This window comes from Suillus bovinus (genome assembly GCF_016758785.1).
Source record: "Suillus bovinus strain UH-Sbo-P2 chromosome Unknown EDB93scaffold_29, whole genome shotgun sequence".
Taxonomy (NCBI): Eukaryota; Fungi; Basidiomycota; class Agaricomycetes; order Boletales; family Suillaceae; genus Suillus; species Suillus bovinus.
In genome coordinates this window covers 231640-255503 of record NW_024542085.1, presented here as the reverse complement: position 1 = coordinate 255503, position 23864 = coordinate 231640, and the positions used below count along the sequence as shown (strand labels likewise).

The 23864-nt window shown below is 48.9% G+C and overlaps 9 protein-coding genes across 9 annotated transcripts; 3 read left to right on the top strand and 6 right to left on the bottom strand.

Moving 5' to 3' along the window:
- Window positions 1–326: 326 nt before the first annotated feature.
- On the bottom strand, window positions 327–4342 carry EDB93DRAFT_1085609 (beta-lactamase-like protein; the record flags this gene model as incomplete). The annotated part of the gene is made up of 10 exons (XM_041445923.1): window positions 327–503; window positions 684–1144; window positions 1220–1394; window positions 1746–2645; window positions 2736–2886; window positions 3016–3158; window positions 3411–3539; window positions 3592–3829; window positions 3878–3978; window positions 4025–4342. 10 exons carry the CDS (start codon window positions 4340–4342, stop codon window positions 327–329), a joined length of 2793 nt encoding a protein of 930 aa, XP_041307567.1.
- An 858-nt stretch (window positions 4343–5200) lies between these two features.
- On the top strand, window positions 5201–7007 carry EDB93DRAFT_1250600 (cation efflux protein; the record flags this gene model as incomplete). The annotated part of the gene is made up of 9 exons (XM_041453036.1): window positions 5201–5279; window positions 5336–5387; window positions 5443–5482; window positions 5537–5684; window positions 5737–5817; window positions 5870–6457; window positions 6513–6808; window positions 6857–6932; window positions 6985–7007. The coding sequence occupies 9 exons, from the start codon at window positions 5201–5203 to the stop codon at window positions 7005–7007; spliced, it is 1383 nt and encodes a 460-aa protein (XP_041307566.1).
- Window positions 6985–9230, bottom strand: EDB93DRAFT_1282188 (tRNA synthetases class I (M)-domain-containing protein; the record flags this gene model as incomplete). The annotated part of the gene is made up of 7 exons (XM_041454460.1): window positions 6985–7516; window positions 7567–7835; window positions 7895–8109; window positions 8165–8646; window positions 8698–8784; window positions 8837–9030; window positions 9077–9230. The coding sequence occupies 7 exons, from the start codon at window positions 9228–9230 to the stop codon at window positions 7238–7240; spliced, it is 1680 nt and encodes a 559-aa protein (XP_041307565.1). The 3' UTR covers window positions 6985–7237.
- Window positions 9231–10668: 1438 nt separating this feature from the next.
- Window positions 10669–11957, top strand: EDB93DRAFT_1250598 (uncharacterized protein; the record flags this gene model as incomplete). The annotated part of the gene is made up of 2 exons (XM_041453035.1): window positions 10669–10745; window positions 10799–11957. 2 exons carry the CDS (start codon window positions 10669–10671, stop codon window positions 11955–11957), a joined length of 1236 nt encoding a protein of 411 aa, XP_041307564.1.
- Window positions 11958–12259: 302 nt separating this feature from the next.
- EDB93DRAFT_415481 (uncharacterized protein) lies at window positions 12260–13990 on the bottom strand. Its single transcript, XM_041456305.1, has 3 exons — window positions 13780–13990; window positions 13629–13719; window positions 12260–13575 (listed from the first exon to the last, which is right to left on the bottom strand). Exons 2-3 carry the CDS (start codon window positions 13688–13690, stop codon window positions 12399–12401), a joined length of 1239 nt encoding a protein of 412 aa, XP_041307563.1. The 5' UTR covers window positions 13691–13719; window positions 13780–13990; the 3' UTR covers window positions 12260–12398.
- EDB93DRAFT_1282152 (uncharacterized protein) lies at window positions 13779–17208 on the bottom strand. The gene is given in 3 exon segments (XM_041454459.1): window positions 13779–14110; window positions 14223–15911; window positions 15928–17208. The coding sequence occupies 3 exon segments, from the start codon at window positions 16708–16710 to the stop codon at window positions 14018–14020; spliced, it is 2565 nt and encodes an 854-aa protein (XP_041307562.1). The 5' UTR covers window positions 16711–17208; the 3' UTR covers window positions 13779–14017.
- Window positions 17123–18984, top strand: EDB93DRAFT_415613 (uncharacterized protein). The gene is made up of 2 exons (XM_041456306.1): window positions 17123–17428; window positions 17494–18984. The coding sequence occupies exons 1-2, from the start codon at window positions 17386–17388 to the stop codon at window positions 18546–18548; spliced, it is 1098 nt and encodes a 365-aa protein (XP_041307561.1). The 5' UTR covers window positions 17123–17385; the 3' UTR covers window positions 18549–18984.
- Window positions 18985–19267: 283 nt separating this feature from the next.
- Window positions 19268–20051, bottom strand: EDB93DRAFT_1250595 (uncharacterized protein; the record flags this gene model as incomplete). The annotated part of the gene is made up of 2 exons (XM_041453034.1): window positions 19268–19919; window positions 19963–20051. 2 exons carry the CDS (start codon window positions 20049–20051, stop codon window positions 19268–19270), a joined length of 741 nt encoding a protein of 246 aa, XP_041307560.1.
- A 2125-nt stretch (window positions 20052–22176) lies between these two features.
- EDB93DRAFT_415232 (uncharacterized protein) lies at window positions 22177–23229 on the bottom strand. The gene is made up of 2 exons (XM_041456303.1): window positions 23037–23229; window positions 22177–22969 (listed from the first exon to the last, which is right to left on the bottom strand). Exons 1-2 carry the CDS (start codon window positions 23111–23113, stop codon window positions 22330–22332), a joined length of 717 nt encoding a protein of 238 aa, XP_041307559.1. The 5' UTR covers window positions 23114–23229; the 3' UTR covers window positions 22177–22329.
- Between the last annotated feature and the right edge of the window lie 635 nt (window positions 23230–23864).

Below are 23864 nucleotides of genomic sequence, written 5' to 3'. Positions count from 1 at the left end.
AGGATTTCGGAACCATATCAGGGCAAGTACTAGTGTTAGGCGAGCTTTGTTATTGTTAGCTGGTAACATTTCCCACATATATCTCTGAGGCTGCGCCCCTACATAGTACTACTGAGTACTAATCAATTATGTCCACCCCCGGCCGTTGTCCTTCTGGCATTGCCGCGTGCACTGATGCCATGATGGATCAATAGTGTGTTATTTATCGATACAATTAATACAAGGCCATGTATGTAAAAGCAGGTGCTATAGCAGTACTAACAGGATTCGTGTAGCGCCGTGAGCTGACAGATAGTAGATGACCGGAAAGCATACATCCACAACAACTAGCCCGCGAGATGCTTTTGCCGAGTAGATACACACATTAATCGTGGAAGCACATCCCTAGCCTTCCGCCCCGCAGCAAGTGCACTCGTGACATCCAACGCAAGCCTTCGACTTCGTTCCCAATCCATTGTCTGGTGCACTTCTTCTGTATCTTCGTCCAACAGCTCACGCCAGCGCTTGGCAGGACGTTTCAGAACTGCTGTTCCCGCGACTTGTTTTGACGGCCAGAAGGAAGACAGACGAGATGCAGGGTGGAGTTCTCGGCGGACCACAGTCGGCGACGGGCCATTAATCTTTGCAGAGATAGAGTGAGACTGAGACGAGCCAATTGCACTCGAGTTCATATCTTGGATGACGGATACCGACTGTTCTTTAAGCCGAGACAACCTCCTTGACCGCTTTGCTACATAGGAGGGATCAATCAAATCTGGACGAGCTAGAGAAAGTTTTTCGGCGATTTCTCGTCGTTTGCGCCGTTCTGCTGAGCGAGAGCTTGAAGATTTTTCTGAGATGACGAAGGAAGGCTGTGGAACCTTGGAGGACGAGGCAAGGCTGATAGTTGAAGTGTTACCCGACAGCAGAGGTATCGTGGGAGTGGGAGTGATAGTGCGAGGCGAGGTTAAAGTAACGAGGACGGAGGTAGAGGATGCTGGAAGGAGTTCATGGCCTCTGCGGTGAGGACTGATCTCTGAGTGAAGAGGAGGGGGTACAAGTAACGGAGCCGACTGATTGGGTGCAAAATTTCTAGGCAGGATTGCAGAATGAGACTGATCATGGTCGTGAGACAATGTCATTAATTTCGTATTAAGAAATGGATCTGGAACCCTAAATGACCTGTAGTACGGATGTACCGTATCACGGGGGTCATTGATGGATTCCTCGGTCTTTTCACACCCGAAGGCAGAAACAAAAGAAGTGACTTGCACACTATTGTTTGTCTCAGGAACATCGTTGGTATGTTCTTCAAGTCTGCGGCGTTTTCTCCTATGATCATCACTATGCTGGCTCTGAGCTAGAGGGAGAGATGCATAAGGAGAAAGCTCCTGATTGGCAAGGCTCTTAAATGGCTGGGAGCGCTGTGATGGTGGTGCATTTGATGATGCTTGGGAAAAGACATCTTTCTGTGATGTTTTAATGCTCTGCTGATTGTGTTCTGGATTCGCATCTTCGCACATCCGAATAGAACCATTCTGCACTCCAGGAGGCTTCAAGGAGTTACCATTGAGCAGTTCAGGTAGCGATAGCGGTTCCACCTCGGTCATGACCACATCCTCTAACGATGCGAATGGAGTTTGGCTAGATGGGTCAGATATCCGTGGAAAAGGGAAGGGCGAGGAGTTCCTGAGCGTGTATGGGGAGGAAGGTGGGAGCGAGGAATCTGACGTTTCAACATTTTTTTGACTTTCTACCTCCTTGACTTTTCCCTTAACATCTCGCAGACGCAAGACAGGTGACGATACCGGTGTGCGGAGGCTCTGATCAGCGGAGAGCGTGGTATATGGGACAAGCACTGTGTCATTAGTCTGTACGAACACCGGGACCTGAACGCTGCTTTCCAATACCGGAGCCTGGACGTCAGCTTCTGATGTTGGAGCTGCAATGACGTGTTCTTGCACAGGGCCCACCTTTTCGGCACCAATGATCTGTGGCTCGCCTTCAGATATATGCGACGGACTCGACGACAACCAGCTTTTAATCGACTCTTCAATGCTGTAATTCCCAGCAAAGAGCAAACGTGCAGTCCTGACATGTGCATCAGACCCATCGTCGTCGCTCGAGTCATCCGAGTCTTCCACATAGCGTTTCACTTGCATGTGGGTTCTAGTCATCCTTTTGGAAGTCTCCGGCGCAGCATCGTTCCGGGACGATAACGGGGATGAGCCTTCATACTCAGAACGTGAATTCGGTGGACGTCCAAGCGCTCGATCAATGATTTCCTTTTCCTTTGGTCTCAACCACCCTCGAAGTACCTCTAGCCGTCGTCGCATACTCCCGTCATCTGCCCACTTCCGTGCTTCAAGTTCAGCAGAGTCGCCGACAAAATTTTTCATTGCCGGATCTGTATCGGCGAGGTCGAGGGAGGCGAGATCGAAGACGCTGGGATGCTCAATTCCTAACGAGCTGGACTCGTTCTGGATGGGATTGCCACGGTTATAAGTGGGCGGTGCCATGCACTCTTTGAACATGGCATTCATCGCAGTCCAATCGAGACCGCCGAGGGCGGGCACCAGGGTATTGGGAATTAGCCGGTGCGGGCGGAAGAGGGAAACAAGGTTGAGCAGTTCTGGTAGTGGAGAATGTCGTTCGAGAGGTACGAGCTATAAGAATACCAAAATCAGTGTCTTGTATCAACTGAAATCAATAATGGAGAGAAACGGATCGAGGGTGAGAAATTCCATGATACCGACCAAGCGATCAACATCCTTCCCCATCGCAAGACGTCTTCGTACATCCATGCGATAGCCCTCCCACTGTGCACATCCCATAGCCACAGGATTGACGTATACGACCTTTTTTCCCTCCGTGCTCCGTGGCGCTAAGTCATTCTGGAAGTCGAAGCTGATTCCGGTGAATGGTCATAACAGGTTTTGCCATACGTAAACCATCACAGATGAGTCAATAAACACGACGTAAATCACAATGCTCCATTGGTGAGTGAAGTCGATTGATAGAAGATGGAATACATACTTAGGTACATTCACGAAACTACACCGCTCAAACCGTTCACAAGCATGGAAGCGGGTGCTCGTCACGTCACGTGTGACGAGAGTACGAAGAAATGGATCTGATATATGCGTGTAGACCGCATATTTGTATCGATCGACATGAATCTGTCAAAGTAAATATATCAGTAAAACGGAATCCTACGTGTGATGGTAGAAACAAGAAGGGTGACATACAAGGCAGCACAGAGAGGAGAATACAGAACACAAGCCAAGCAACATGTAAGCGCATATATGTGCCATGATAAGACGACAACAGTAAAATACAAGTCGCAAGGGCAAAAATCGAACAAATAAATGGCTTCCGAAACGAACGCGCACAATATATAGCTGAAGTTCTGAAAATGGATGTTTGCCTACCTGACACTGGAACGCTCGTGCTATACCCTTGAGCACGTCCTCGTATCCCCAAGTCCACGAGTTTACGAAGAAATAGGTGTCCTTATCAAACAATGCAATAAGCTCGACCAAGCCTTTGACCGCGTTTTCCTGCTCGCGTTCGTAAACCAATGACTATTACAACGGTATCTGGAATAATCACCTTTGTGGGGACAACAGTTCCCCTCAACATGCATGCCGTATCCAAATAAATCGCATTCAACGTTTTGGTCAAACTCGTTGTTTGGCCGCCTCGCGCTACGAGAACACGGAGATCTTCCTCCGTATCTGGAATATATGGTTGGAGAAACGGGTTTCGAGTTAGAGATTCTAGTAGCCAATGTTCGGCGCGTACGTCGCCCGTATGAAGAATCGTGCCACGAGGACCCTCGATGAGGAACCTATGCAGGAATGAGCAGAAGGGAGAAAACGAACGACGTGAAACACACATAGCAGCACCCGGACAGTGATTTGCATCGATGAGCGTGATAGTTACCGTCTCAGTAGTCGATAACTCGAATTCGGTTGGAGTATTCAGTGGAACCGCGTGCTTTATATTGTCAGGACACGAGCGTGAAAGAAGCTCTCATACTCACCAACAAATCCCTACTAAGTGCTCCACCCTCAGCCTTCAAATGAGCAAACGTCCTCGTTGCGACTTCACCTGAATCTTTCTTTGTTCGCTCCAGATGAACCTCATGCCTCAAGAGCATCTCTTTTGTATCAGGCGAACATACTACCCGAGAAGCAAATGATTTTGACGATAGGCCAAGAATGTGGTCGGTATGGGAGTGTGTGAGGAGATGCAGTGCTGGTGTATTGTACGGAGGTGGAAGATGAGCTGTGCAGGTGAAACAGTCAACACGGATGGGATAAGGGAGCGCAAAAGAGGCGTAAGGGGTTCCTGGAGGCATCGTTGGGAGTCGACGACTATGAGAGGAGAGCTTGAGAAAGCATCTAGGAGAGGGTTTCGTGGAAAACTAATGCAAGTCAGAAAGGGCGTGGACAGGAGATGACCAAAGAAGGACTCCCTGGGAGCGCAGATGATTGTCAGTCACGTGCTACGCGACATTTTCTGGACAAACTATCAATCAAGAAAACTGCAAATGCCGCGGGGACATGTGCTGGCGATGATTCAGTGCACATAGATTTACTTTCATGGCTGGCAGTACCATCTTCCTCGGTGTCGACGTGTTGTCAAGATGGATGAACTTATCCAACGTTGAGGTAGCCACTCACAGGACCCACGATGATCGGAGAGAATCGACTGAAGCGACAACAATCTCTTATGTTCTTCGACTTGACTCGTTATAGGAACTACCATGATGGGCTGGCCAGATAGCAAGTACCGCAATGTTGGGTACAAGTACCCCCACGCGGAACTTTCCCCAACGAGACTGATTTTTCAACCCTCGGAACGCATACCTTGCAAGTACTCGAAGGCGTCGGGTGGCAGGACATTATCATTTGCGAATTTATCCGTTGTAATTATTGATGAATTCAGTCGCGGAGACCGTGTGACTTTTGAGTTTAGCAAGCATGCACGCCTCCCGTCGAGTCAGCCTCACGTATTCAAATTCAAGTCGAACGTCGCACCGTATATCCGTGTCCTACCATATTCGAGGTAGTGGACACGCGGAGTACTCGTGATTGAGCCCAACGCCTTCTATCACTGATTCAATTTCAACAGTCCTTTCCCCTTTGTTCCCTCCACATTCCTTTTTACTTAAATCCCTCTCTGCTGCCTGCCAGTGTTCTACAAAGGACTCACCATGGCGCTATCTCGTTCAGCTCGAATCACTCTATTGCTCGTCATTGACATCCTATTCTTCTTCTTGGAACTCGTCGTTGGTCAGTCACATCTTCGGCTATCACTTCCATCAATCACCGAATTCACAAATCAACAGGTTATGTTGTCGGTTCACTTGCTCTCGTCACCGATAGCTTCCACATGCTCAAGTAAGTGTCACCCTTCAAGTCTATAAATGCTATTGTTTGACCATGTCATTGGCAGTGATGTAATGAGTTTGGTGGTCGCTCTGTATGCTATCAAGGTTCGAGTCACACCTGGTCTTTCTTCGTTGATATAGTGAACATCATGGTGTCAGCTGACAGGAAAGACTGCCGACCATTCTCGTTACTCTTATGGCTGGCAAAGGGCAGAAATCCTTGCAGCTTTAACAAACGGTGTTTTCCTACTTGCATTATGTTTCTCCGTTAGCTTGCAGGCAGTCGAACGCTTCTTTGATATCCAAGGTCAGTTCAACAAGCATTCCATGCATACACTCACAACTACCCCACCATCAAGACGTATCCCACCCACTTCTCGTGGTCATAGTCGGAGCTTGCGGTCTGGCCTCAAACATTTTCGGTTTTCTCTTGTTCCATGGTACTGTCGCACTATTTCAACAACCTCGTCTTATTTATCATCCATGTCTCAGAGCATGGTCACTCTCATTCACATGGTCATTCTCATGACAACGAGAAGATTGGCCATGTACATGCATCACATTCAACGCACACCATCGTCGATGACGCACCCGCTCAGGACTCATCGACCCCAGTTCGTGGTCGCACAGGATCTTACTCGTCGATGTACGGACACCCAGCAGCTACCAGAGCTGCAGTTTCACAGGCCGCGCAAGATATTGCTATAGCCTCTCCTAGCACACACCAACGAAACCGCTCATCATCATCTCGTTCTATCCGGATAGTTCCTGATGGTTCAGTAGAAATAAACATCTCGGAGACTCCGCCTCTCGATAGCAAGCAAGACAAAATCGAATCCTTCACCATCGAGGCCCCACTTCCAAGTGGTCACAGTCATGGTCATGGTCATGGTCATTCACATGGGTCAATGAATATGCGCGCCCTAATGCTTCACGTCATGGGTGATGCCCTCGGTAACATTGGTGTGATCGTGACAGGTCTCATCATCTGGCTCACCAATTGGAGTGGTCGATTCTACCTCGATCCTGCAGTCAGCATCATCATCACTATCATTATTTTCACATCTGCATTACCACTAGGTATGACGCTCCTAGCTGTGTTCCAAAACGGAGGCACTGATTCATTCTCCTCCAGTTCGTAATGCTTCATTCATCTTACTTCAAGGAGTCCCACACACCGTATCGCTCGAAGACGTACGCGACTCCATCCTCAAAGTAGACGGCGTCTTATCAGTACACGAGCTTCACATCTGGCAACTCTCAGAATCCAAGATCGTCGCATCTGTACACGTCATGGCCTCAAGGAATCACGATTTCATGCCTATCGCAGCAGACATACGCAAGGCTCTGCATCTTAGCGGCATCCATTCTAGCACCATTCAGCCAGAATACTATTATCGACCTGCTATAACCAGTGAGGATGATTTGAAAGTACGCCGCGTGTATGCTGTTCGTCGGTCGGAACTGATGGATTTTTAGACATCTGTAGATTCGCCCTGCTTGATCCTCTGTCCTAAAGACCAGCATTGCGACCCCCTGGAGAATTATTGTTGCCGTAAGTGGTTTCAGGTGTCCACCGTGCGTCCTCATGCTGATTCATTCCTCAGCACCGACGCCGCTCAGTGTGTAAACACGGCCGTAATACCAACACCTTATTCTACTTCATAGGAGTCGCGATCCGAAATATGATTATTTTGATTTCATCACCGATGCGAACGGTTTCAATACACGTGTACGCTGTACAATGGCAGTCGTAGATGAGGCGTCGAGCATACACGTGTGCTCACTCATGCAAACGAATATGAATGATAGTCTGCACCGTGATCAAACCGTGATCTCTTGGCTTTGCACAGCAAACAACTATTGACCCCCGCTGGCTATCTCTTTCTTGCCCTCAAAAAGTTTCACTCCCTTCACTTCCCCAACACTGCCCTTACCCACAGCTGCAGCATCCATGTTCCGTTCTGCCTTCGGAACACCCAATGCATCCAATAGATTCTGTGCAGCCTCGGGAATGAAGGGTTGCAAGCATATACCAGTGACCCGTAGAACTTCGAGCGAGAGGAGATAAGACACTCGTGCGGCTTCAGGCGGATTTTGCGTCGACCAGGGCGCGGTGTGTGTTAATGCACCGTTCGCCTTTCAAGCTCCTCAGGGGGGTTGAATACGAAATAAACAAGACTACGCACCTCCCTAAGGACAAGGATGATTGCATCAAGCGCATCTCCCACCTCAAACTTCTCCATACATTGCTCGATTCTTCCCTTCAGGTTACGTAGCGATGACAGCACGTCACCATTGGGACCATCAAAGGGCCGATCGAGGAGCTGAACAAAGGTGAATTGAGGCGCAGATGCTACACGTTTCTGAATTGTTCTCGAAGTGATGCGCAAGAAGAAGTTGCCAAGCAAACTACGGATTTCGTCCGCATGCTTCTCCAGTTGTTCAGGAGACCAGTCTGGGAAATAAAATATCCCTCGTAAATACACAGGAAACAAGAAAAGTAAATAGCCGTACCAACATCGTCTCTGAAACGGCCACCGATACGTGCCATGTAAAATCGCACGGCGTCAACACCCCATGTGTCCATAGCATCAAATGGATCCGCTACATTGCCTATAGATTTCGACATCTTGCGCTGCTGTGCTGTCCAGTGTGCATGCGCAAGGAGGGTATGCGAAAGCGGCATTCCCATCGCGAGGAGCATAGCAGGCAGGTACAAAGCATGAAAACTTGATTTCCGGCATCAAATTTTACTAATAAAGCCCGATGCATATCAAAACATACCGAACAATATCCTTTCCAATGACCTGAATGTTCGGAGGCCACAGTGACCCTTGCCGCTCAGCAGGAAATCCGATTCCAGTGAGATACACCGTCAGTGCGTCGAACCACACATACATAGTATGCGATGTGTCGCCCGGAACGGGAATGCCCCAACTTAATCTCTCCCGCGGTCGTGAAATTGACAGGTCATCAAGAGGTTCATCTTTTAGGGTCTGTATCAGCCATTCCCGGTGAGCTGATGGGTATATTGATTTTGGATTGGTAGTATAATAGTCTAGGAGACGTTCCTGGAAGGTGGAGAGACGGAACTTGTAGTTTGACTCGCTGGACCACTCGACTGCAGAACCAGTCTCAATGGAGACAGGAGTGGGAGAGGATGGCGGATGAGTGATCTGACTATCGGTATAGAAGCATTCGTCGGAAATGGAGTACCATCCAGAATATGTGCCCTTATAAATAAGATCTTGTGCAGCGAGATTGCGCTACATGGTATGAATTGATAACGTCGAGTATTTGATGAAGAACATACATACCCAAACGTATTCCACGGCCTCTCTATGTCTAGCTTCGGTCGTGCGCAAAAATACCGTATTGCTAATATTAGCGCGAGTACCAAGCCTCTGTAACGCATTTCATGTCAATGAATTTGAGAAGACATGAGCTGGGACACACACGAAACTGCTCGCTGAGAGCATCACAGAGTATAGAAGGCTCTATTCCGCGGTCCTTAGCGGCCTTTTGTATTTTCAAACCATGTTCGTCTGTTCCCGTCAAGAAGTGGACCAGTCGGTCCGGCTCAGAGATGCGCGTAAAGCGAGCAAATATGTCAGCAGTGACGAGTGAATACAGGTGGCCTATGTGCGGAGCTAGGAGATATTAGTTGAGAAGCTATTGAGGAAACGGAGTAGACACCTGCGTTCGGATAGAAGATTGGTGTAGTGATATAGAATGGCTTGCTTGCGGAAGTATCAATGGCTGTAGAGAGAAAACGACACAGAGCAGGTAATCGTGATCTACATGAGATGTGAATGGGAGCCCTGGTTGGAATTTTGCGGCAGAATAACATTCAGAGCTTAATTAGAATTGTGTTCTGGCCGCTAGTCTTGCCTTATTGAAAGCTAAAGGCTCTGATAAACAAGTGCAAATATCGACCTCGAGCCTGCTTTACTCCAGCTCTTTGGCGCACTCTCGGAACCAAGGTTGTCATCGAGGACTCTTCAACGCATTCTTAAGAACAACCAACCAACCCTCTATGCTGTATCTCTACTGGTAGGTCATCTATCTGCGGCTCACAAATGCGGACTCATAAATTATTTGGGAGTAGAATGATCCAGTCATAACGACGGGAAATGATCATCGTTTCACCCCAACCATTATGTCATAATGTTTGCCTTCTACAATTTGATCGTTTGATGCCAGTCACGAGCATTAGGCACGATAAACCATGCCATGCTGTCTTGGATGCACTGGGCTGTTCAGAACAACGGCAATCTGTGCTTCCGGTTGAGCCCACCAACTCGGAGGCTGCGCCACTCCGATGCTCCTCGAAGTTCAGGTCGTTTGATCCACATCGTGATTCTAGAATGTAGAAAGCGGATGCCCATACTCAAACTACTCATCATTTGAGGAACGTATCAACGCAGCACCAGGAGTGCATCCAACTACTGAAACGCGTACGACGGTACCACCTGTAGGCTGTGGGAGGAGGTACAATCTGATGCGCCGGCCACGATCCTTTCATACAGCTGTGCCACTCGCATAAACCGGCTTCCGTGGCTTAGGAGCAGCAGGAAAGCCCGCGGGCAAGAAGGAAATGGCTCTACTTCATACACCTCGGATGTTCGTCTTTTGACTTCTTCGCCTGCTCTGCAATAGTTGGCTGTCTTTTCTGTCCTGCATACGTTGCGTTTAGCTTGAAATCATATTTGTAACAATATCCAACTAGTCCAGTTTCTAGCCCACACTCGAAAATTTCTTCTGCCAAGTCCGGATTATGGTGAGCTTCGTCTGTATCACGCGTCCACCCCCTCACCCATGCCCCATCAAAGCCGGTCAATATATTATATAGCTCTGTGCTGCGTCACGACCGTGTCAACATTTGAGCATCCTAAAGCGGATACCCAACATATCATTTCGACAGACGTATCAATGCAGCACAGCTAAGTTTCAAGGAGTGTATCCAACTACTGAAACGCGTGCGCCCGTATGACCTATCTGAGGAGGCATACTCTGATGTGTCAGCTATGATATTTTCCTGTTTAAAAGACATGCACTTCAGTCACTAACTCCTCAGCCCTTTCACTTCTTTCGCTTTCACGGCTCACCCAGGTGCAGGCAGTACGTTCATTCTGTCCCATCCGATTGTCTTCTACTGACCTCATCATGTTACAGCCTATTGTTTTGAAAAACTTCATACACTCTCATTCAACTGTTAACTTTGCATTTTCACACCTCGACCCGGCGTTGATTTCTAATTTTTAAGAGCCTACTCATTCAAGACCATCATGCGCTTTGCTACCCTTGTCGCTCTCTCTCTCGTAGCTTCGACCGTCCCGAGTCTTGCAGCGCCTACTTCATATCCGTACGTGTCCCTCTCAGGAATTCGAAGAGCAGACCCGCTGAATGCATTTCCAGTCCCCGCCGAGGCACTTCCAAACGTGAGACGGCTTTAAGGAATGGCGAATTTGTGCCTCCCCGCATCGGGACAGTGGTCCTGCCAGGAGAAACCCTGTCTCTAGGTTCCAAACGTGACACCACCTCCGATGTCATTCAAGCCATTGAAGCAGCATTCAATGAGTTGCCCTCCGCAAGGAAGCGCGATATCACTGCAGAAATCACTGCCGCGCTCCAGGCCCTCCTGCAAGAAGGGAGCTCTGCGTTGAGCGATTTTAACGTCAAACGTCAAGCGGACTCCATCCTTCCAGTCGAAGAGCGCAGCCTCATTTCTCCCACTACCTCAAGCTGGCTCAAAGATATCGGGAGTATCATTAGCCTGGGAGCAGGCGCTAATGCCATTGTGAATGCCTTTGATGGTAGCAACAGCACTAGGCGGGACTTGGATCAAACTTTCGACGGAGTTGATGTCGGCGAAGCTTTGGGTGGAGCAGTACCTCAGTTTGAAGACCGTAGCATCACGATCCCCTCAGACATCACTGCCGCGCTCCAGGCCCTCCTGCAAGACGGTAGCTCTGTGTTGAGTGATATTAACGTCAAACGTCAAGCATACTCCATCCTTCCCGTCGAAGAGCGCAGCCCCATTTCCATTTCTCCCACTGCCTCAAGCTGGCTCAAAGATATCGGGAGTATCATTAGCTTGGGAGCAGGTGCTAATGCCATTGTGAATGCGTTTGATGGCAGCAACAGCACTAGGCGGGACTTGAGTCAAACTTCCGACGGAGTTGATGTCGGCGAAGCTTTGGGTGGAGCAGTACCTCGGTTTGAAGACCGCAGCTTCACGATCCCCTCAAGTGTCTCGAGCGTATTGGGGAAGGTGGCAGGGATTGTTAGTACGGGAGGTACTATTGCGACGGTCCTGTCTTCCCTTAATGATGGGAGCAGCAACACTATGAAGCGTGAGCTTGACATGGGCTTTGAACATGTTAACGACCAGAAACGCGCCTCCCCCTCTGATATCGAAAGTATCCTCCAGCAGATCATAACTTCTTTCGAAGGTGCTGCGGACGCAGCAAACAACACCTCTACCCTTCCTTCTACCAAGCGGTCTACGAGCGATAGCGGCTTTCTTGGCCTTACAGATATCATTACCCCAGAGCAACTTGACGAGCTTAGTTGATTTACATTACGCATAGTATCTTGTAGTGCATACGATTTATTACCTTGAATGATACCGACGATATTTGATATATAGACATCCCAAGGGTAGGCATTCGTACATTGAATGGATGAGTTTGGAACGAGCATTTGGAAAATCCCTTGCTGGCGTTCTCTGTTGTACATGCACGACTGTACATACGACGCGTACTCGGTATGGAAAACGTGTATCTAAGTTGATTCTTGGAGACATGGTGTGCGTGTGCATGAACACCAGTCTTGACTGCAGTTGTATCATAGTATGTGAAGTAAAAATCAATTCCCCAGAATCCCCACCGTGCATCTTTCGATCATGTAATTCAGTGCGCGCTATAAATATCCGTTTTTCGAAGATACAGCACTACATCACTTTAGCGTACTGCCCTCCACGACCAGCAATTCCAATAGGATGAATTCACCATCCTTATTGTGTCCTATCTTCGCCGTCGCCACCGCTATGAGTATCAAGGTAACGATGAATCTGTGACCATTCGTAGCCAACAAAAGTATTCAGCATGAGTTTCTGGAGGCCTGGCCACATTTGATCGGCGGATACTTGTCGTAAAGCCTCGAGTAACGAGGAGGCAGCCCAGGGCCCTGTCAAATTGAGGTGTGTAACGCCAGGAAACATTGATGCAAGAGTGACGATCAATGAGGAGAAATGCGCGCTATCGATGCGATGGATGCCTAGGGTGCGGAGGGCGGGGTACTGGTGATTGTCCGTGAGCGACTGATGCGAAGGAATGTCGACCACGAGACCGTAGGTTACCAACGAGGTGAGAAAAGGAAATGAGGCGAAAACACGCATAAAATGGTTAAAAGGCGTAATCACAATCTCTGATGGTATGTCGTTTGTGAGGATTAGAGTGGTGATTGTCGAGTTGTAGGAATTTATGGCAGCAAGTATCTTCATGTTGGAAACCTCGAGGGTAGAGAGCCTTGGAGTGCAAGACTCGTCGAAAAAGAGGGCCCGTGACCAAAAGTGGACTTGCATCTCAGAGCCATATAGCCTCACACATTCGAGGGATGGTAGATATGTTCCGTAGCGCGTAAAGTAGAGCAAAACAAAAGAGAACATCGGTTCTACCAGTCCAGACCGAAGAGTGAGTGAGCGCCACCGACTTGCATGACGGAGAATGATGTTCAATTGAACAAGTAACGACTGCGGTGCAGCTCTGGTGGACGATGTTGGCCAAGGATATATGTCGACATCAATAAGTAGATCCAAAGAACGATGAATACGCGTTAGAAGGAATGACGGAGTTTCCTCCGGGCACACAGAGATATGGGTCCATAGTGACGGATTAGATATGGCTATAGTTCGCCATCGCATGGACACGTGTGACACTGTCTTCGCCAAACTGTTGTCACTCCCATCTATTTTCGTCTCAGCGCCGTGCTTTATTATCTCTACGAGGATCTCATCTGGGAGACGGAAGAGTGGAGTAAGGTCAGTCTGATGCTCCCTTCCTTTCCTCGAGCACGAATGAGCAAGATATGCTTGAATACGCTCGGTAGATTGCTGGCATCCTTGTCCCTCATGTCCACTCAAATCCATGTTTTCGAGGGTGGTTTCTGATGTGTGCTTCGTATCACCCAAGCTACGCGCTCAAGTTGTTAAGATGTTTAACATGACATACATCCATAAACCCACCTTAGGTTTGCAAGCTGTTCCTTGAGTGGTACCATGATCGTGCTAGGCGGCATAGGTCGCATAGCTTGATAAAATTTAGATACAGTTAGTCCTATCGTCAATAGATTAGCGTCTGTCTAGCTAACACGAAATAAGGAACGGCGAGACGCACCCTCAGTTACGCGTAACGGCCTGAAGAGAAAAGGAATGATAAACGAGAACCGGTACTTATACCCCTCAATGGTTGGATTTCTGTTTTCTGTACTCCGCCTGTCGCGTGATCACGTGCAGAAACATGGGAATTGATGAAGCAAGCGACATCCATATTAAAACCAAGCGAAGGCATGTGTGAGATGTAGTCCCACATTACCTTCCATTATTACAGGGCGAATCCTTGTACTGAATAGGTATCACTGTTGAAATGCATTCCACGCCTCATTCAAAGCACTGAACACCCCATTGGCGATCATCCTCTGTTCAACGGTAGTATTTTGCGCGTTCAACTGCAGGAGGTATGGTTAGCTTCCGTGATCTAGGTTAAGAAAATGATAGATGACAAAGGCGACGTATACCGATATGTGAGGGGGCCCAGGAACTGTCACAATAATAACTGACCTTGTCTGGATGTACACGTGCAATGGCACGTGTGTAACGAGACTTTACTTGAGCATTCGACACAAGCTCATGCATGCCCACTTTCTGCCATTTTAACTCTGGCCACAACACAGAGTCGAGGCTAGCAATCAATGCGCGGAGGTTAGCTTCTTTCCCGCCTTTCCATGCTGCCAACCGAGTATCGACGGAATCCTTGAGTTCGTACCGCTGATTGTCTTCGGCTTCAGCTGCACTGGTCGCAGCACGCAAAGCCTTGAGCGCTCCAGAGTTGGAGGAACTTGGCGCGGGCTTGATCGATGTGGCTTTTGGCTTTGGCTTGGGTTTTGGTACAGGGGTGTTCTCGTCAGCGTTAGAATTGAGCATCCGTCTGCATCGTCCAGCTCCGCGCGCGCCTTCAGCACGTATATTCGATGGCGCCCATGCAGCACCCGCAACCAATTCCCAGTCTTTCCTTGCATTCTCCCACTTCTCCCTTCCCTCATAGGCTTCTGCACGCCTTCGCCAAGCTTTCACAAGGGCATCCCCTAGATCTACCCCCTCGATAACGCCTCTATCATCGCCAACTATCTCTATCACGCTTGCACAGTCTTCTATTGCACCACAAGTCTCACCTGTCTTGAGCCTTGCGAGCGCACGATTGTTGTGCAGTGGAACGAGGAGGATGTGTGAGGCTGGCAGAGCAGCGATGGCAAGGGAGTAAGCTGATTCTGCATTTGCATACTGCCCGAGTTTATATGCAGACGTGCCCGTGGCTTTGTGTGAAGCAGATGTTGAGAGGGCTGAAGATGATGCAGGGACGAGTACGCGTTGTGGCTTCGGAGGTGAGGGAACAGGAGCAGGACGCGAAGGAGCTGCAGGAGGCTGAGGCTGCGGTGTTGGACGACCACGTCGGAAGGGAGACTGATAAACGGGGGCCTCTGATGAGAAAAGATCCACTTCTTTCAGCTGAGACTGCGATGGCAACTCGACAGGTTGTGGGGGAGGTTGTGTAGTCAGCCCATCTTGTTGTCGTAATTGTCTAGTCGGAGGAGAAATTTGATCGTCATCCTTGAAACCACCAGTCACTCTTCTATCATGTTGCTCCACGCCAGCTCTGTCCGGTACTTCATCTGATATCCAACGCGGTCTCCCATCTCCTCGCTTGGTTCCTGCCCCAGCCCGAGCTGCATTCGCACGTTCTTCATATAGCCGCTGTGCTTTCTCTTTGCTCTCCTTCCAGAAAGCGTTTGCGCGATTGAAAACGCTTATACCGATTTCGCTAGCTTGTGCGATGATCTTCTCTGCTTGCACATTAAGATCTGGAGATTGACGTGTTTCCGGTTCGACACTGCGCAGAACTTCCCTGTCCCGGTCTCGGTTTGAGTTGATACGCTGATTTGGTGGGCGTCGCGGGGGCGGTCGAACTTCGTCATGCGACGAGAGAGGTGGGGTGGAGGTATTACAAGAACCATTTGCGAGCAGAGTCTCTAAAGCGGCTTGTACATCAAGTCCAGTATCCGTAGCTGCAAGAGCTATACGCGCTTGCTGTGGAGAGAATCCCATTTCCACAATTTGCCCAACGATGTGGGGAGGTGGTGAGACAGGCCTTGATGAAACGCGCTGCAATTGTGGAGCTTGAGGCGATGGTGTAGTGCGAGTTGATTGATTCTGCCCGATCAATGAATGATGAGTGCAAAATCGGCAGGGAAACTTAAGTGCGACATACGCGCGAAGATGGTTTGACCGCATCAACTGGTCGTGCCAGGTCACCCAAGATGTCATCATTGCTATCATCGGAGTGGGTCTCCAAAAGGCCATCATCGCGATCGCCAAAGTCAAAGTCACCAGGTGTACGTGAGCGAGGAGGGATCGGGGAATTGGAATGCGAAGATGAATCAAAGTCATCAAGATCCCAGAGCGTTCCCGCAGGCTTCTTTTGAGAAGCGGTCTGTGGTTGAGGAGCTGTAGAGTCATGTGAACTCCAACCATCATATCCCACTGGTGATTTCACGGTAGTGGTCGAAGAAGATGCAAATGCAGAGAAATCGAGGTCGACTTGTGGTGAACGAGAGGGTGATGGATGTGAAGGCGTTGCCTGTCGCGCAAGAGAATCAAGACCATCCCAAGCAGATGGCAAGGGCGCAGTAACCCTGGGAGGTGCCTGGGCTGGCTGTAACTTTGCTCTCTGGGCCGCTGCCGCGCGCTCAGCCATGGTCATATTGGTAGTATTGTTATCTCTTCCATCTGCTAACGAGCCAGAAAAAAGACTACTGAAGGCATCTACGTTTCTCGCTCCACCTACTGGCACAGGGTTTCGTGACCGAGTGGTAGGACCGGCGACCTGCGGGGAATGCGTGCGTGAGGTTGGTTGAGAAGCGGAAAGAAGGGAGAATGTATCCTGGGAGCGTTGAGGAACGGCTGTTCGTTGTTTGGCAGCCCCAAGTACCTGCGGAGATGTGGGATTGGACGGGACAGATGAACTCCAGAGGTCTGCGAATGAGTCAGACATCTAAATTTCGAGTAAATGTGAAAGTTCTTTGTCTTCGAATCGTTCTCAATATTGGCCACGAGCTAGTAGACCAGCTACGTTCAATCTATATGCGAGGCACTACAAAAAGCAAGATTAGTAGTACTCGAAGACGAGCAAGCCCTAGATGATGTAATCGCTTTTGGCCACGTAGCATCATGATAGTCGGCCAATAAAAATCGTTAAGCGTTCCAAACTTGCCAGAGCTCCAACACAATCTGCGTACATCGAATAACCACAATTGTAATCCACGCGCAAGGGATCAAGATACACTGCAGTCTGGACTGGATTTCAGATGACCTTGAGACCGCCACTGTTCCAAGCCCGAGGTCCGAGGATGGTTGGTCCTTGATTTGTTCTAAATCAAAGCAAGGTATGTGCCTATAAGCCTTTCAAATCATAATTAATGGCCATTGGTTTCCTTCCGCTTTGTTTGGCTAGTCAAAGCCCAGTTAAGTGCACTCCAGGCGCCATCATAATTGCATCGTGGCAGGGTGGCTCTTTCAAATCTTTACGATGGCTTTAAAATTCTGGAGGGCCGCTGCGCACATGCTTGTAATAATAGGCCTCTCATGTTGAGCATCCTATTCGCTTGTTGCTCAACTTAGTGGTTATGCTCCGAGAGTCGTGTTTAGTGCTTGTACTGCACAAGAGTGGATGCGTCCACAGCCTTGTCAAACCACAGATAATTTTGTCCATTGTACGTGCCAGTGGCTTTTCCACAGTCCACCACCCAAAGCAACCAAGGATTCGATGGCTATAAAGCTCTTACATCTAGTGTGAGTCGTGAGTCATTGCCCACTCGCTTCTACAGCAAGCACATCTACAATATGAACACTCGCGTTCGCGAAAACCCCTTTTCAGAAACCAACTTGGGCATCACCAAGTGTTTCTGCGGAAATCTGACGGTGGAGAATCACGATTTCTGCTTTTGCTCTCCGGAGTGTGCTCGTGCGGATGCATTGGCCGCCCTCGGGGGAGAAGATTCCCACTATCGGAAAGTCGTGCGGAAGGCGTATGTCAGGTGTGGTGCTCGGCCGCCTGCCATATACAAGCCCAAGACAGAGGAGAAAACTCCGGCTGCGAAGCATATTCCAGTCATCCCCGTCCCTCCGAGTCAACTTGCCAATGCAACGTATCAGCATAATAACCAAAATATAGGTGACCTGAATGATAGGTCTGCCAAAAAAGAGAAGGTGTTCCCTACGCTGGCTCAAGTGACGACCGCCGTTCTTGCTCGAAAGGCAAAGCAAGGAGGCGCAGCAGCGATCGAGACTTCGGTGAATATTCCCCAAGCCGCCGTCCAGATATCCTTCGATGCGCTTCCCGTTGCCCCTCCCCCACGTATCCAACGAACTATGCCGGGGCTTGATCGGGGCGCTCATAAATTACCATTTACACAATTGCGTAGTGCGCCACGGCAAATTATCCCACTAAAAGGCGATGACAAAACCAGTGCCCTCAGAAGTCAACCGTCAATCCTTCATCCGGTAGCCGAAGACAGAGGAAGGAGGAACGGCGATCGTGTTCCTCTTCCCCGAAAGCCGGATCTTCGCGCACAAGAAAGGCCGATGCTTCCGCGCCTTCAACGACCAGTGCTTCAAAACGCGACCGCTACAATCCAACCTCCCGGTAGTCTTCGCCGCTCGGCTTCATTCGCAGGTTGGCACAGCCCAGCTGAGCATCACAATCGTGTCCCAGAGGAGGGCGAATCTCTCGAGGAATTATTCGACCAACTCAAGGATATTCGAACTTGGATTGAAGGATGGGATGGTACACCAGACTATAATAAAAAGCCGCACAGGGTGCGATTGGAATAATTAGACATCGATGAGGTGTAGGTCCCAGAGTGACCCGAAAAGTTTTCTGGTTGTTGTTTTGTAAACGACAAACGATATATAATTGGCTGACTACGCTACGGATGTAACTAAGGTACTATACGTACAGTAAGTACATCGTCAGCTCATTGATGAGAAAAAGGGGTGCCTACAATGTAAATGTGTACAGGATATTACCTAGTATTTTGTAGAGGTCCCGATGTCGTCTTGCAATCACTTACTGCGGAAATGAGAAATTAACCTAATAGGTTTGAGGTAGATGTAGCAATGATAAATCCTGATAAAGGTAGAGATAAACGTTCTGGACGACTGAAGGACTCCACGAAAAAAAGAAGAATCTGGTATAAACTTGATGAGGGTCGGGTTGTGAAGAATCACTGAAGATGTTGTCTTTCCGAAGCTTGGTGGAATATCGTTAAGTTAGCATTATGTAATATATCTGGCGCAGCTGTTGAATTTGTCATGGATATTCCTACTACTAACGGCAGTCAGGCTCCAGCTGGCCACTAGCTCTTCCGTTCGAACGTGACTACGTTTCCGACCCAACTGCAGCCTTCCTCAAGTACGATCAGATTGGTCAAAAGTTGAAACCTGATTTGGGGAAACTCCGCTTCGAGTTCAACACGCTAAATAGTACAAGTGAAGATTCAGAAAGCTTTACATAAATACCCGGACTACTATTGGCTTCATTCCATTTCCTACTAGAAAAGATTTGTACCGCACTCCGCATTCACGTCTGCCAAGACATGTGCCCATCGCCCGCCATTCCAAGAATGGAGCTCTCGGAGCTGTTCTTTGTCAAAGATTGTGTTCCACCACATCATTCTGCAAGCCACCACCATATCCGCGAACGAGAAGGTGTCCCCCATAATCCACTTTCCTCCACCTTTCTGGTACCATTTGTCGATTTCATCAAGACCCTTCTTCAATTCCTCCCATTGCTGCTGTGCGTTCGCTTCTGTCACAGTCTCCCAGCGCGATTCGCCGAGCAACTCCAAGCGCGTCTGAATGAAGTACTCCCTGTTTGTATCCTTCATGATTTCGAGAGTCTTCGTTAAGATGAGATTCACTACTTTTCCGTAGGCAGTGCTGCAAAATGCGGGCTCGAATAAGCTTATAAGAGCGCTGGTGCCGCGTGGTATGATCTCCTTCCCTGGATATGTCTTATCCAGGTACTCAGCGATCGCCCATGAGTCGGCGACGACGGATCCAGTGTTGGGATCCTTGATCACTGGAAGGGTGTACCTGCCACCTTCCGTAGTTGAGGCGCCAATTTCTTTCATGGTCTTGGGAATGTCCTTGAACTCTACCCAGACGATGGTATGTGGGAGACCTTTGTATGCCAGGCAAAACCTAACGTTTGCATATCAGCAACATGCAGCAATCTGGCTCTGACTGCACGACTTGCCTGGTCTTTCCAGGGTTTGGAGCCCATACCCCGTTTTGGGTCTTGCTTGGTGTGTCGTATAGTATGATGGGCTGCATTGGAAATATGAAGGCTAACTTGGAAGTATGAAGGCTAACTTGACTGGTTGATCTGGTGTTGAACCATTGACGTTGCTGCATATATACCTTTCTCGTATAGGCTGTGAAGTTTTTCTACCTCAATTCTCAATCCATGACCCTAACAACGAATTCTACATGATGAGTGCTAGTGATTGGTGTCACGAGGATTTCTAGATCCCAGGATGATGTGGATTTTTCGGGACCGTCCGCCGACTCCCTCCGCCGCTGTCCGGGTTCAGCAAACTTCGGCGGACTCCGTATGACAATCATTGAGTGTAATACTTTTTTATATTGCTTACCGACACAGAACTACGGCATCGAGGCCTCGAGTCTGGTAAGTATTGATCCAATTCCTATTGTACACTCATTTGTGTATTCCATCTAGGTTTCCAACTGCGTGTGGACCGTAAATACGTCGAAGTCCTCACGAGTCATGAAGTTCTCCAGCGGCACATTACATTAGCAGCGCACCGCGGCCAGGGTAGGATAGTCCTGGATGGAGGAGCAGGCCCGAATGAGCGTAAGTAGCTTTAATTAGCATGTTCCGTATAGTGTGCGATGTCGCGATGCATCGATTTTCGTATGATTGCGTCAAAGCCAGCAAGGGATCAAGGGATACGCAGTTATATTAAGATCTAGGAAATTCTATCTGGCTAGTAGTCAAGGAAATTCAGCGTTCTCCGCAATACGAAGTGCCGCGGACCACGGATTCATAGTCCGCCGGAATGTGGCGGATGCCGATGAAGAACCAACCTATCCGGAGTCCGGACTGCCCTGGAAAGGTCACGTTCCAGATTTTCTGCGACCCTCCGGCCCCCTCTGCGCCAACATAGTCAGGCATCATTTATTCATTTATTTTATTGGACTACTGTGCTGTTGTATTCAATGACTGGTGCTGCACATGATGTAGGAGAAGGACAGGCCGCGAAAACATACGACCCGCATTTCGCTTAGTCTTGCAAAAATAAAATATGTCCGACACCGGCAGCCACGGCGGGCGGGTGTTTATTTGCAGCTGGTCGATCCGTACCTGGCGCCGATGCTGGACAAGGGTCGAACGGCCGGACATCCTGGGACCAAAATATGATTCTGGGGCGTCGTGACGGTCAATCCTATCCCACAATTCAGCGGCCAGCCTCCTGGTATAACATCCGATCATTTGCCAAGTCATCCACGCCACGACGCCGAGTACAAATCTGCTCAAACTGACTTTAACCTTCACATGGAGGGCTTCTGAAGTTCCTTGGGTTGGCATCAATGTCAAGCACCACAACTAACATTGGTGCAGCTGTGAGCTTGTAACTAACGAAATGCTCCCTCACGAGCCATTGCCATTATCCCCATTTCAAGCAGCTCTGCAGAGGACCCACGAAAGCTCCGAGGAGACGTGGTTATATGGCCTGCGGCATGTATTTAGCCACTAAGGGTAGCGGCAGTTGGTTGGCCAATCTGGCCTTCAGTGCATTCGTATGCTATTCATAAGCTCTTCGCTGGCAAAGTGATATCTGTTTTGCAGTGGCAGCACTAGTGCCTGGTGCGAGCTGGCTGGGCACCCGCCAGTACTAAACAAGAAACCCATATCAAAACTTTGTCAGATTATGCGTTGTCTCGGCCACTGTATCGTGTGCACCTGGCCTGGTGCGCTGCACTGGCATGCATGTGACGTGGTAAAATCTCTACCTACTATCTCAGGCAAGGGTCACTTGTTCACTTCAAGTCCGACATCAGAGTATGCACTCTATCATTTTCGATGACACCTGCTCTCGCCGCCAAGCCAAATGCACCTGTGAAATACTGGATTCCGCAATGCATGTTTTTTTTTACAGGTTTCAACCAGTTCTCCACGTTCATGGTCACTACAATTCCACCGAATGAAACTGAATCCAAATGGATTTGCCAATTTTTGGAGCGTCCAGTTGTGCCGGATCTTACTAGTACACGGACCCAGTGATCACCCTGGTGTGAGAGATTTTTACCCCAGTTCAATTACGGTGCTGATTGCGGAATCCCTGCGGTTTATACGTGGCTTACTCCAACCTTATCATCGAATATACTAGTCCTTTTTCTTTGTGTTGAATCAGGTGCAGCTGACCTATGGTATCTGGCCTCCGTGCGCTAGTAAACGTATTGACTTATATCGTCGTTGTATGTACAGGCAAGGTCTGAAGGACTTCAGCTAAAGCGAGTTGTGAAGCATTTATCATCGTTAATCTGCCCCCACAGTGATTGATCCTATACAATACAGGCAAGTCTATTTCTAAGCCAAATTACACTCCTTCTCGACATCTGCAAGGACTTGGGCCCATTTCCCCCCATTCCAAGAACTCAACCTGACCCACTCATCCTCCTTCAGAACTCGTTTATACGCCAGCAGCCAACAAGCAACCATGATGTCTGCAAATGAAAAGGTGTCGCCCATGATCCACTTTCCGTCACTCTTCTGGTACCATTCATACAAAGTATTGTGGCCCTTCTCTAGTAGGGCCCAGTTTGCATCCCAGTTCTCATCCCAGGGCAACGGGACGTCCATCGAACGAACTTTAGTGAAAAACTTTGCACTAGCGGGCCTCAATATTTCTGCGGCACGTGCGAACAGAAAATTGAAACTAGGCTGAAGGAGCCTTAAATAGGCAGATTCGAACGCGCGTATCAAGGGTTCTGAGTTGTGTGGGAAGATGGGCTTCTCGGGATACGTCTTTTCGAGGTAGGAGACGATTTCGAAGGAGTTGCTGATGATGGCACCAGTGTTGGGGTCGATGAGGACGGGAGAAGTATAGACGTCCGAGCCGTCTGGGCGTTTGTGTGGCTTTGAACCGATAGCCTTCATAGCGATGGAGATGTCTGAGTATTCGACCCAGATGGTCACGAATGGAAGATCCTTGTAGCTCAAGACGAACCTGGCGAGCAGTATACTTTGGTCAGACATCAAAACTTCAAGTGGCATGCATAACATGAACTACTGACCTTGGCTTGGCGGGGTTGGGTGACCAGTTGTTGCCTGGTAGCTCGGAAAGAATGTCATACAAAACAAGCGACTGCATCGTGGAGTGATGCTACGTGGGTTTGATGGGGTGTGCCCCATCTTTGAAGCCTTTTTCAAGGCTGACCTTCAATCGTAAGCACCGGCTAGATCGGAGCTGGTATTGATCCTCGGCGCGTACCCGTTCATATTGAGCAGAGGGCGTGGTTTGTTAGGCTTTGCACCGATGGCTTTCATAGTGATGGAGATGTCTGAGTAATCGACCCAGATGGTCACGAATGGAAGATCCTGGCAAGCAATAAACTTTTGTCAGATATCAAAGCTTCAAGTGGCATGCATAACATAGACTGCTGACCTTGGCTTAGCGGGGTGGGGTGAAAGTGATTGTCTGATAGGTCAGAGATGACATCGTACAGAACAAACGGAAGCATCGTGGAGTACCGGGACATGGGATGAAACAAGTGTGAAGTGCTGCGGCGTAGTATGGCAACGTTGAGATTCTTTTGCGGTGTACAAGGCTAAGCTTCGTTCGTAACCGCTGAATCATCTGGATCTAAGCTTGATATCGATTAGCTCGTGATAGCACGCTTACACGTTTGAAGCCCCATGAAGAAAGTGCACGTAAAGATATCGCACCGTGACGAGAAATTGTAGAGAATTTTACCGCGTCCTCATCTATATATGCAACATATAGAGGTGCCGGCGGCAAGGAACCATAAAGGTTAACATTTGATGTGGGTAACTGTCGCGCAGATGGGCTTGGCAAGCTTGAAGGCCCCCACGTGCACAGCACATGTCGGACGTCTTGGTCT